Below are 12,797 nucleotides of genomic sequence, written 5' to 3'. Positions count from 1 at the left end.
CACTGACTGACAGTGGACATGTGGAGTAAAAGCTGTGCAGCCAGAACTTGTCAACAAGACAAATAGGGAAGCAGTGGCCTGACTCACATGCCCAAACATACTGGGGACGACTCTGGTTGTGCAGTCCATTTGTTTGATTAGAAGTAGGTTGCTTGCAGTATATGCCAAAAGAATAAAGGTGACCTTAGAGGAAACCAGCCATTTGGAATCCAATTAATCAACCTTCAGGGCAGTTTGACATCCAAGAGCAACTAGAATCATCTGGCAGTTTCTCACTGAGGATTGGGATTTAGATAAGGATGTGGATGAGGTGTAACTTGTGGCTGATCTCTTGGAAACAACAGGGAATTTCAACCTTCGAAGCTAAGCAGCGTTATTGTGGAAGTCCTTTGTAGAAAGGGAGAAGGGAAAAAAAACTACCTAAAACATTGTGATCTTTCCTGAAGATTGAAAAGGGAACCCGTAGTCAAGCTGAAATCTCACACCACTAGAGTACTGGAAATTTGAGATCATCTTCCTACAAAGACCCTGATCCTAGCAAAATCATAGTTTTTTTTTTTTTTTATGTGGGGGAGGCACTTGTCAGCATATTGCAGAGTCAACAAACTTAAAATACATATTTAAAAAGACCTCATTTAATTTTCAGCCACCCAGCCAACACATACAGATGCCTAGCACTTGTCTCCATTGGACTTGGAGGAGAAACCTCTTACCTTTGACCTGGAATTTATTTAATCTTCTAAGACTCCCAATCAAAATTCCAGGTATTTAATATGCTCCGCTCCTGCTCTCTGCTTCCTGATGATAATTTTATTACTAGTTCTTAACACCTATTGTGCTAAATTGCCGTATTAATATTAATATCCGAGTGTGAAGAATTCAACGGGTAAATGGTATGCAAATTAGCTTAATGCAGACCTTAATGGGTGAGCTCACTAAAAAAGTTCTTGGAGACAAAAGTAACTGAAAAGGTAGAAGATCAACTCATCATCATTGAAAGAAAAGACTGTTACAAGGAAAAGAGAAATACTTTAAAGTGAGTATGACTGATTTTTAACCAAAAGAATAATTATTGCTGGTGTCATCTTTGATTATACTATGAACAAAAGGTTTGTCCTTATTTTTAATGATCTGCATGCATGTGTGTCTCTGTGCAGGATTGTGCACGTCAATGCAGACACACGAAGGAATCCCAGAAGAGGGTTAAGTTGGATCTAGGCGTTTTCAGAAAGAAGAGTTGGACAGGGTTATGATGGAAACTGTGCATCCCCAAAACAAAGAACGTCAAGGACCGATGGCAATTACTGGAAGCTACAAGAGGAGGAAGGATTCTAGGTGTCAGAATGAGCTGGTCCTTAAGACTTTGTAATTCCTGTTTCTAGCCCGCAACTGTCAGGGAATATATGTTTGTTGCTTCAGCCAACCAGTTTGTAGCTCTTGCTTATGACAGCCCAGGCTTTCACCATGTCCTGTCAAATTTATTTCTGCTCCCATTAATTAAGTCTGGGACAGAGCACATAGATTTCCAGTCAGTTTGTGTTCTGAAAAGGTGGTTCTGTTTTTTGGTCTTCTTTCTCAGAGCTGATGTTCATTTCCTAACCGAACCTGTGGCCACCACCAGCCAGTCCTCTTTTTCAGTGTTCCTTTATTTAGAACCCAGACACTTGCCATTTTTCCCCTGTCCTTGCGTGTGCCTAGGGACTGGGGTACAGAAAGGGTCGTTTCTGTCTTACCTCTACACTACTTCCCTATTCTCTCCCTCTTTCTCCGAGTGCGCAGCCATTCTTGTAAGGATCTTGCTTTCAACACTAGACAGGAAGTGTCCTCAGCTTGAGGAAGGGGGAAATGCTTAGGCACGTATCAGCATTTTTAGGACCCTCTTAGAAATGCCACCACCATCAGCAGAGCTGACATTCCATGGCGTGGGCCAGATCCTTACTTAACTTAGGTTATAGGGAAGCAGCCTCGGAAAGCAGCAGTGCAGATAGACGAGGTGAGCCCACCTGAGCTTGGTTTTTCAAGGAAACAGAAACCAAGCCTTTTTTCAGAAGCCTTTAATGGTTTAGCTGAACGCTCCTGACCACAGCTGCCAGCCAGCACTGAAACACTTCTGACCACAGCTGCAGCACCTCCACTCTCTGAGCTGCTGTCCCCCACCACAGGCCCCTGTGTGACACAAATGTTTGCAGCTGGTTGCTGTTCTTTACCATCCAAGGCAACCAGTTTTCTTTTTATGAAAACTGTTCTTTCTAGCCATGGAGAATGGCTGTGCTCAGTGGTTTCTTGCTGTACCTGCTTACATTTAACTGGAGATGACCCCTGCCTCACAAATGACTTCCTGCTGGCTTTGGTTATGCGGCTGGGGTGGGGAAGAGATTTTTTTTAGCATCGTCCTTTTTTTTACCCAGCAGAGAGGAAGGGATTAAACTTCCACTCTGATCACTACATGCATATGCCTGCAGGACTATCTCCCCTGCCCCGGGTTCCTTTCCTCTTTGAGCTCTGTTCCATAGGGGAGAGTTATGGGACCCACAGGAGAGCTGAGCGGCTCAGAGCCAAATCAGCTTTGAAGAAAGGTTCTTTACTCTTACTTTGGGATGTGGTCCTATTTAACAGCTCTTACTCTTTAATTGTTGTAGGAGGGCTGAAGGCAGGAGGCATAAAAGTCTTCACAACTCGACTGCCAGAAGCCAGTGGGCGTCTGGAGTGGGAGGCGAATGGGTCAGTGAATCCTAGGAGGGGAGACCCGCTCAACTCTAATTACACTAGGAAAATATCTTTTCTTAGAGCCTTTCCTGCTCATTTTTCTCATTTTATATTACAGGATCTTTAGGATGTTGTCAAGATTTTAAAATTAATGAGAAGAGGAAGGGCTCATTTAATATGCAAAGTATAGGAAGATTTCTACCAGGTGGCTGTGGCTCATGGCCTCCTTCCCAGAAGTGGGAGGCCCACTGAATTGGAGATGTTCAGAAGCTGCGTCTACACATCCCCTTGTAGGGTGAGTAAGGAGAAGGAAGACCCTAAGGTTTTGACATCAAGTAGAAAATCAGGGTCATTTGTGTCATGGTTCATCTCAAAACTAAGTGTTCTTAAAAGTGACGCTGTGGTGGCTGCCAGAAGTACCACCGAGGACCTGGAACAGTGCTTGCTACACTGTGAAAACGGAGAAATGATTTGTGAAATGAATACATGAAGCTTGGGAATTTGTGATGTGTATTATGGACTCTGCAGCGTTTTGTTTATTGATCCACTGAAAAGGATATGGATTTTTATTATACTTAATTGTGAAAATAATGTTTCCCACAGGCTTCAAAGGTCCTCTGATGTCCCAGTGTACTTAGTGCAATGTCAGACAATTTGCTCGAGTGATAAATACATTTGACTCAGAAATGTGACACAGGATGCTGGCATTAGAAAGGAGGTGATCAAATGGCAGAGTGGGAGGGAGAGCAATAGTATGACAACAAACGACACAAGAGAGTTCTGTCAGCAATTTATGGCTATGTTAGTTTACATATAATGAGTTTTTTTTAAAAAAGAGTTTGTTTAGGTTATTATACAAAGTAATGGGTTTTTATCATTACATTCCTGAAGATATGTGTTATCATACTTTGCTCCCATCCATTCACTTTCCTCACTTCCTGTCCGTTGTTTTTGAATAATAAATTCATTCATCACTAGCAGTGCTAATCCAAGCACCTCCCAGGATTCAGTATTTCCACCTTCCTGTTTGCACACCTCACGGCTCCCAGTGTACAGATGTTTACTGTTTTCCCACGCATTGATGATCCCATTTTGACACAGTGGAGTTGGTTTTCATCCTTGGGGCATTGTGGGGGCAATAGGCAGACACAGTTGGAGGTGTGGGCTGCAATGAGAGACAGTGTGAGTCACCACAGACAATCCTTTGGAGCCTGGTGTTACTTAACCCTTCTCCACAGTAACCCGTTCCTTGAAGGCAATTAAAGGAAAGCTGAAACCACAGTGACATCCCAACAAACCCACCAGTTGCTGGGTGGTGAGATAAGAATTTAGGACTGCAGATTGCTCTCTCCTAAGCAGGTCAGATTCCAGAACTGGACCCTTGTGACCCACTGCTGGTCCTCATGGTCCACATCCAACCAAGATGTGAGCCACCTCTCATACTTACTCTGTTAACACCATTTATGCCAGGTCTGTGTTCTGTCCTGTCCCTTTCTCTGGGTCCTTCTTATCAACATTACAGTTATTATTTATTGGCCACGAGCGCTGAAGCAATACATTATGCCAAGCACTCGCATACTTTACTGAATCCTTACAAGTCTATAATCTATCCCGCAGAGCTTCCCTGGGATCTAACAGCTAGTAAACATTCAGGACAGGTATCTTTTTTTTTTTTGGTTCTTTTTTTCGGAGCTGGGGACCGAACCCAGGGCCTTGCGCTTCCTAGGTAAGCGCTCTACCACTGAGCTAAATCCCCAGCCCCAGGACAGGTATCTTAATAAGTGACCCACAAGCCTCAGCATGTTGACATAATCCCATGTCATATTTACTCATTTTACACTAGAATATTACTTGGTTGTAATATTCTGGCGCCTGTAGTTTTAATAAGCAGTTAATTTGGTTGATTCTCCTGTGAGGACTGCTTTTGGAGGCACCTAATCACTGCATAATTCATACAAATCTTGATTTCAGGATTTCCTGTGTATGTGTGTATGTGTGTGTGTGTGTGTGTGTGTGTGTGTGTTTGTGTCTGTTTGTGTGTGCATGTGTGTGTGTGTGTCTGTGTGTGTGTGTGTGTCTGTGTCTGTTTGTGTGTGCATGTGTGTCTGTGTGTGTGTGTGTGTGTGTGTGTGTGTATAGGTGACAGAGGTTGTCATCAGATGTCTTCTTGGATTACTCTCTATCTTATCTTACGGAGGTAGAATGTTTTGTTGAACTTGGAATGTGCCCAATTTAGCCGGTCTGTAGCCAACTGGAGAAGGTAGTATTACTGGGAAAATCTCATTCACTGTCAGAAAGGATTCAGTTCAAGACCAAAGCATTGTTCCATTTTGCATAAGAAACCAGTTCTCTCAGGGTTTACAACGGCACTGTCACCACTGTTTTTGCATTATTATTACTATGTGCACCTATGCTGTTTGTTTTCAACACCTAAGGGACGTTTCCACTCCATCTAGCAATGAATCCTTTAACACTCAGTCCTCACTCTTTCACCATTACAAAAGCCAGCTCAGACGAGTCTTCTCTCACAGTTCTCTTCCCACAGCTTTGCATTAAAGTGAGTCATGCAAGAACTGTCTAATGTGCGTTCTCCAAGGACTGAATGATCTGAAGGGAACAATAAGCCCTTTATGTCCAACCCCCTCACTAGACTGTGTGGGAACTTCCATAAGTGGGATGCTAAATGTTTTTTTGCTGAATGAATTTCCCCTGTTGGTTGGTTTTAGATATTTCTATAGTTCAGACAGAACATTTTATATCCATAAAAATAGGCTTCCTAAGGGAGCCATTTCTTTTCTAAGTTTTGAAAAGAGAACATCTTACTACCTTGATATTCCACTTTAGCTTCTTTTTTTCTTAAATTCATTTTCGATGGGAAGGAGAAGAGCAGCAAAGGGCACGGTGTAATCACGAGCACGGTTTAAGCACGATGTCATTCACCTCAACCTAACATTACTAGGGCCACAACTTGCTGTGAGTGGGTTGGGTATAAAATACATTTCCAAATCTCTTTCTTTGTAACTGCATTGGTCTGTGCTATTTATGGTGCCACTTCTAGTATAATTCACTGTGATGCTGACTTTGGATAGATTAAAGACTGGCAGAGACATAATCGGCCACTTTCTGATTAGAGCTGAGTCCTAATCCACAGTACTTCATGCCTCATGTTCTAGAACTTGTAGCCAATAGCCAGGAAGGTCATAGGCTCTAGGAGCTGTGTGTGTGTGTGTGTGTGTGTGTGTGTGTGTGTGTGTGTGATACCCCTGATGTTAATTGTTTTGTTAAGTGGACAGATGGTCAAACTGCCTTTTAAATATTTATGTTTACACCTATAGATTAATGCTGCTTTCAACCTTGGTTCAAAAACCATTTTCCCCCTTGGCTATGGCCAATCAATGTAGAGACTAATAGTTGGTGAAAGTGCAGAGAATAGGAGACTTTGAATCCCCAGCCCTAAACAGGACATTTATAGAATCCCTCCTACCCAGAAGGTTCAGGACCAGCAAAGAGGAGAGGGTGGAAAGGATGTGAGAGCCGGAGGATGGAGAGCAGTGCTGTGAGATGCTGTCTTCTGAGAATAACATGGCCACTGCATTCGTGACCTCAGAACAGCTGTAGGTACCCATGTGAAACAAGCCAGTCAAGAGGGAGAGAAGCTTATGAGGTACAGAGCTAATGAAAAGTGATACCTGCTGGGGGGGAATAGAATCATTTTTCTTCCTGGGTGTGGCTATTGGTACATTCTCCATGCTTAGGTGGATGGCCCCAGAGCCATGCAGAGAAAGAGAAAGTATACTCAGGGGAGTATTTATGGATATTGATGATGATAATGATGATGATGATGATGATGATGATGATGATGATGATGGTGGTGGTGGTGGTGGTGGTGGTGATGGTGGTGGTGGTGGTGATGGTGATGATGATGATGATGATGATGATGTGGAAGAGGAGAAGAAAAACATGGAGGCAGGAGAGGGAAGTGCTGGGAGTATATCTAAGGGGTATGCAGATGGGAGGTTTGTCTTGGACATGATGACATGTATATATTACAAAGTTGCCCAAGAATAAAGAAAATTATAAAATAATGCTGTTTGAGGCTGACCATTTCTTGTAAAAAGTGTCTTCTAGTTACTCGACTACGTGCAAAACCAATTATGTAAGTTAAAAAAAATTGAGAACTGCTTATACATTAGGTTAATAATCCCAACTGTTCCATCAATTTGAGCAATACTGATTGTCAAAACTTTTTAGTATTTCTTTTAAAAATAAACTTGATTTTGTAGAGTCTTGGGCACTTAGTGACAGGATACTTGTAAGACAGATGCTTTGGTGAAGTTGTGTTGCAGTAATTATTTCTAAATCATACAAATTTGAAAACAATAATTCATGAAAAAGTCAAACAAAATCTTTTAAAAGGAAGAATTCCATAAAGGCCTTCCTTATTTCAAGGAAGAAAGCAAGATAACTCTAAACATCTTTGTACACCCTGACTTAACCAGTAAAGTCAGAGGCCATTTTAAAAAATTATCTGGCTATCCAAAACCCTTCCATTGATTGACTGAATGATTGATTGATTTTTGTTTGATATATTTTTGAGACAGAGCTTCCAATTGTAGCCCTGGCTGGTCTTGAGCTCATAAAATCTTCCTGCATCTGCTTCTCAAGTCCTAGAATCTCAGGTTTGAGTTTCCATGTCGGGCTCTCTCTATATTTCTGACAATAATATTTTGGCACTACAATTCCCAGTGAAAATGTTCATATGTAAATAGAGGAAGGATCCAGATAACACTTAAGGTATTTTTAACCACAAAATACTACTTCTGAAGAGGTGCTAGGTGGTTGGTGTTGGCCAAATAGCTAAAATATAGATAGTAGAATATTTTATTTATACATGATTTCATAGTTACTAGAGCTGGGTGACACATGAAACAGGCCCCTGTTTCCTGTCCCTTTTGTGGAATTGTCCTGTTAACCTGTGGCATGGAGGTTAAAGACTCAGGCATATTATTCTGAGTGAGGGCTCCATCAGAAGACCTGGCTCTGTGAGGTCACATCTTTCCTCCATCATGGGAAGAGCTTGTGGCCTGTCAAAGATGATGATTCTGGTCCTCAGTTTTAAATTGACCAGGAAGAGTATGGACTTCGGTAAGATGTTTCTTCTTTCACAGATGAAGAACCTTGGGCCAGAAACTGAAAAGGGATACCTACAAACCTGAGGTAGGTTCCACTGGGTGCTTTATTTCCAAGTTTCAAAAATGCTTATTGAAAATGTGTCACAAGGGGAATCTGGATGCCCATTTGTTTCTGTTAAATCCTAATCTCTAACCATTTTTGTAAATTGTATGAAACAGCCCACTTCAGGGGCAGATGTTTTCCTGGTGTAGATGTAGTACCACTTCCTTTCAGTTCACACAGATGATGTGAACAGCACTCCACTTAGGGAGGATGAAGATGCAATGCTGCATCTTAAGGAAAGGTTGACAGGTTATAAAGAAGTGATGAGGTCTAGGCTTGGTGAGGGTGTCAGCGGGTGAGTAGCATTTATGATAAAGTTGAACATATGGTCACAAAAACACTTCTGGAAAGTAAGCTAATGCATCATCATATCAGCTAAAATTTTATACTTTAAAAATAGTATTTATGGAGAGGATCTGGAAGGAGTTTGGAGAAGAGGAAGAATATGATAAAAGTATATTGTAAGGGAATGTGACTGTATAAAGAAGACATCATTAAATAATATTTACTTTTGAGTTTCATTTTCTAAGGCATATATTAAAGAAATAATTTTAGATTAACAGAACCCTTTGTGATAAATTTATCTGTCATAGCACTGTTTATAATACAAATGTATCAGGGAAAAGTTAGTCTAATTAAATATTGGATAAATAAATCATATTTAATATTTTCACTCCAACTTGTAGACATTTAACATTATGTGACAATAATATCAGGGCATGAAAGAAGTTATATTTATATCATGCTATATTAAATGAACACATCAATTTATAAAACATTATATAAAATACGTTTCTATTTTATTTTTTATATGTTTATTGTATGTAGGGCAATACCTGAAATATGTGTGGCACCAGGGACAATTTTTAGTGGAGTTGATTAGTGACCTAAATGATAATATCAGTACAATATTGGTAATCCAATTTCAAGCAACTTTGAGCAAATAGTCCTTTCTGGGCAATAGGAATCATTTACTCCCTAAGCTGTGCCCTTATTATGAAAATCTACCCCTGGATGACAAATGACATTGTACACACATGGCTCACAGAGCTTTTTTATGTACATCTGGTTGACCTCACAAATAGTGAGAAAGAGATAACTCTAATCAAAGATTGTTTCATAGGCAAAAACCAGTGCTTAAGTCCAATGGGACCCTGAACTTGGGCTCAGGATGTCTGATTGAATAATACTGATTGAAAGTACCAATCACGAATAGAGGAATTAAAGACATTTAAGGAAAATATTTCGGCAATTGGCAATTGAATTCCAATCTGACCTAGATAGCAATCTTGGATCAATTGAGTATAAACAACAGGGAAAAAATTAGATAATTCTCATGAAGAATTATCTGGGGTTATGGAAAGCACTGCTTGAAGCTGAGGAGCAGAACTGTGCTCCTCTTACTGGAGTGACTCTCAACCTTCCTAGTGCAGTGACTCATATAGTTCCTCACAGTGTGGTGACCGCCAACCATAAAATTATTTTTGTTGCTACTTTATAAACGTAATTTGCTACTGTTACAATCAGAATGGAAATAACCGTGTTTTCTGGGGTCTTAGGGAACCCCTGTGAAAAGGTTGTTTGACCCATAAAAAGGTCATTGTTCACATGTTGAGAGCCGCTGTCTTATTGGAATCTAAGGATAATTCTGAGTACATAGGCATAGAAAAAGACTGGAAAGATATGTACCTGAATTATTAAGGTAATAATTACTTTTAGTTTGTAATTGGTTATCCTTTGCTTTTTCTGTTTAGGTCGTGAAAATTTTAATAAAAATAAACATTTTTGATTAAAGTCAGGTTATATAATTCATATATATGTAAATATGCATAAATGCAGCATCTGAGTAGAACCAAGTGAGAACGTTTCTGGTATATTTACCAAGCTAGCTTACCTGAACATTTTTCCCAGTCATAGCAGGTATCATATCCACAGGGCACTCTCTTTGTGCTCTTCATTGCGAGTTTTAGCCTCTCAAGACCCCATTCTAACTGTGGGCCTTCTTGGCAGGAACCAGCATGGACAAAGTGGAACTGGTTGCTGTTTAAACATTTTTCAGCCAAAAATTTGCAAGCAGATGAAGTGAAGTACTGACTGGATCCCTCATCAAATATACAGAGATCTTCCGAATAACTGCTGTTGAAGGACGGGAAACAAATGTTACGTTTGAGCGCATAAAGGAAGTGCAGACAACATGTACAGGTAACTGGCTACTCAAGGTTTTGCACTGACAGTCTCTCCATCTACCCCTCCAATCCCATCCTGTGTGCCTCTTCGACTCGTCTCTTGAACTTTCATCTTAATCTTTTTTTTTTTTTTGGTTCTTTTTTTCGGAGCTGGGGATCGAACCCAGGGCCTTGCGCTTCCTAGGCAAGCGCTCTACCACTGAGCTAAATCCCCAGCCCCCTTTCATCTTAATCTTGCAACTGCTTCCAACTCAATTCAAGTTGGAGTTTGATCAACTGAATAAACAAGGTTTTCTATGATTAACTGCAACCAACTGTTTATTTTTCCATTCCATTAAGTCCCTCCTTCTTGTTGGCAATTAAGTCTGTAAACTCATCAAATTATTTTCTTGCTAATACCCACCAGCATGGCATCCTTTCTCCTTTCTACCAATATTAAGTGTAGTTTTGGCTTCTCCTGCTCAACATAGGACAGGATCTTTTTGCAACTCTGAAACACGAATTAATTGCTGCAGTGGTTCAGTGAATGCCATACAGTATCTGTATCACCATACGATGTCTTAAGTGTGCCTGTGTTGTGATTTGGAGCGTGAGGCTTTAACCCATTCCTTGGCTGACTTGCTTCATCTCCACAGATAAAAGGATGAATCCTGCTACTATGTATGTAACACAAGATTGGTTTTTCTCTAGATGGAGATGACAAATTGCTTTGATGACTTCGAATCTGAGTTCTTCCTGTGGTGTCTGCTTCAGAGTTAATAGCCAGTGTACCAGTGTTTAAAGTTATTTCCAGAAAGTAGGGCTTATCCCCTAGAACAAAAGACTGCTTTCTCTATTCAGAAGACATAAGCTGTGGGCTAGCTACTCCCAACACATTTACTCCTTATAAAGGGAACTGATAAGTAGAGGAAGGACTGGAGGGTGTAGCACAGCAGTGTTGGTCTCTCTGAGGGTAGTGTGTATGTTTAAGATTTGGTATTGCTCAGACCCAGAAAGATGCTTCCTCTGTTAAAAGGACAGTGTGGCTACAGTGAATAGTTCCCAGAAATCTTCTGGTGATCAGACTCCGAAAGGAAGAAACCATTTGTGGAAACATCTGAGGAGTCTGTTATATACTGGTAGGGTTTTAGAGAAAAAGGCCTACTGTGCTTACCAGATGATGGGGACCCAGCGCTTTCAAATGTTTGTTGACATTTGCACAGAGGAGTCTGGGGGGTAATGAGGGTTAAAAGTGACATATTCACAGTCATGTGTAGCCTGTTGACTTCCTCTTGCAACATTCAATTTTATTCATAGAAGTTAGCATGATGAAGCAAAAGGTGGGTTTCCAGGAAAACAGAACTAAACAAAACAAGAATGTTTTCACTTGTGGTCTGTATATTGTGTGTGGTATATTATATTTGTGGGTGGGGTATGTGTACATGTTTCTGTATGATGTGTGTGTGTGTGTGCTTGTGGATGGTGTATGTATACATGTGTGATGTGTGTATATCTGTGCATGTGGGGTGTGTGTGTGTGTGTGTGTGTGTGTGTGTACTTCATACCCATAATACTTTCTTTACTACAACTTATTGGAGTTCCTACTTTCAGATATATTCAGTAAGAAGGGCAGTCTTTGACGTAGTTGAGTTTGACAGTTTTAAATGGACAAGAATAATTTTTAACACATAAACTAGATTGTTTAAATAGACAAATGCAATATGAACGCAGGGAGCTAGAATAAGACATGATTAAAAATAATCCTTGCTCCCAGGAGAAGAATATGAGAAGGTTTGGAGGGAGAAAGTGAAGTGGAAAATGATATAACTGAAATCTCAAAAATAAAATAATTAAAAAGAGTTTGCTCCCTAGTAGGAAAAGACTAATTCAGTTGAATGTAGGAATTTCAGCTATGTGAAAATTAGTATTGCCTGTTTGTGTATCAAAGTCATCTTCTCCATCAAACTGGCTATACCAGATTGGTTCCCTCAATTTGCAAACACACTTCAGAGTGTTTCATACCTACAGTCTTCTTCTGGGGACATACAAACACACTCGGATCCTGATTGCTTTTGTCCTGGTTGACAAAGGCCCTTTGACTTTGTCAGAATATCTGAAACAAAAGAAGAGAGAAAAGCAGTGTCCTTAATAGTTCTGACTGCTAGGCTTGAACTCTGGAGAACTGGGAATGGTGAAGTGTTCTCTTTTATCTGCTGGATTAGCTCATCCATCATGGCTTGTTTAAATACGCTATTGTGAAACATTCCATCTGAAAAGTCCTTTCCAACTCGTTCCCTTCACTAGTTTCCAAACTAAAACAAAAACTGGAAATGGAGAGAGTTTTGTTTATTTGACTCCCAGATAACGTGTGGATTATTGTTATGCTCCTTGGGCCCTGCTAGGCGCTGAGACTGATGGAGCGAGCTCTGTCTCACATTCTGTACCTGGTGGGGACAGATAGTGTTGGTCAGACAAGCACAATAATACATAGAGAATTGCTAACAATATTAGTGATATTAAAAGAGAGGCGTGCAATCAGAAAAATTGATGTTCCTAGGAAGGTTGGGAACAGTGACCTGTGTGTAGCAGGGAGGGGATGTGGAGACTGTTGGAAGCAGAGGGAACATCAAGTATGAAAACATTCTAAAAGGAGACAGCCTGTGGCTTTCCTGGAATTGAGAGGAGGCCAGT

The 12,797-nt window shown here is 40.6% G+C and overlaps 1 protein-coding gene across 2 annotated transcripts in view; it reads right to left on the bottom strand.

The window, feature by feature from the left end:
* Positions 1-3,484: 3,484 nt before the first annotated feature.
* Positions 3,485-12,797, bottom strand: part of C6 (complement C6) — a 76,842-nt gene continuing 67,529 nt past the window's right edge. For both annotated transcript variants that reach the window (NM_001439858.1, NM_176074.5), the window contains 3 exon segments: positions 3,485-3,871; positions 9,836-10,077; positions 12,129-12,219. In NM_001439858.1, the coding sequence (NP_001426787.1) occupies positions 3,690-3,871; positions 9,836-10,077; positions 12,129-12,219 (515 nt within the window). In that variant the 3' untranslated portion in view covers positions 3,485-3,689.

Source organism: Rattus norvegicus, chromosome 2, assembly GCF_021556685.1.
Source record: "Rattus norvegicus strain SHRSP/BbbUtx chromosome 2, alternate assembly SHRSP_T2T, whole genome shotgun sequence".
Lineage (NCBI taxonomy): Eukaryota > Metazoa > Chordata > Mammalia > Rodentia > Muridae > Rattus > Rattus norvegicus.
The sequence above is the reverse complement of the archived record's forward strand: the minus strand, read 5'-3'. Positions and strand labels throughout refer to the sequence as shown.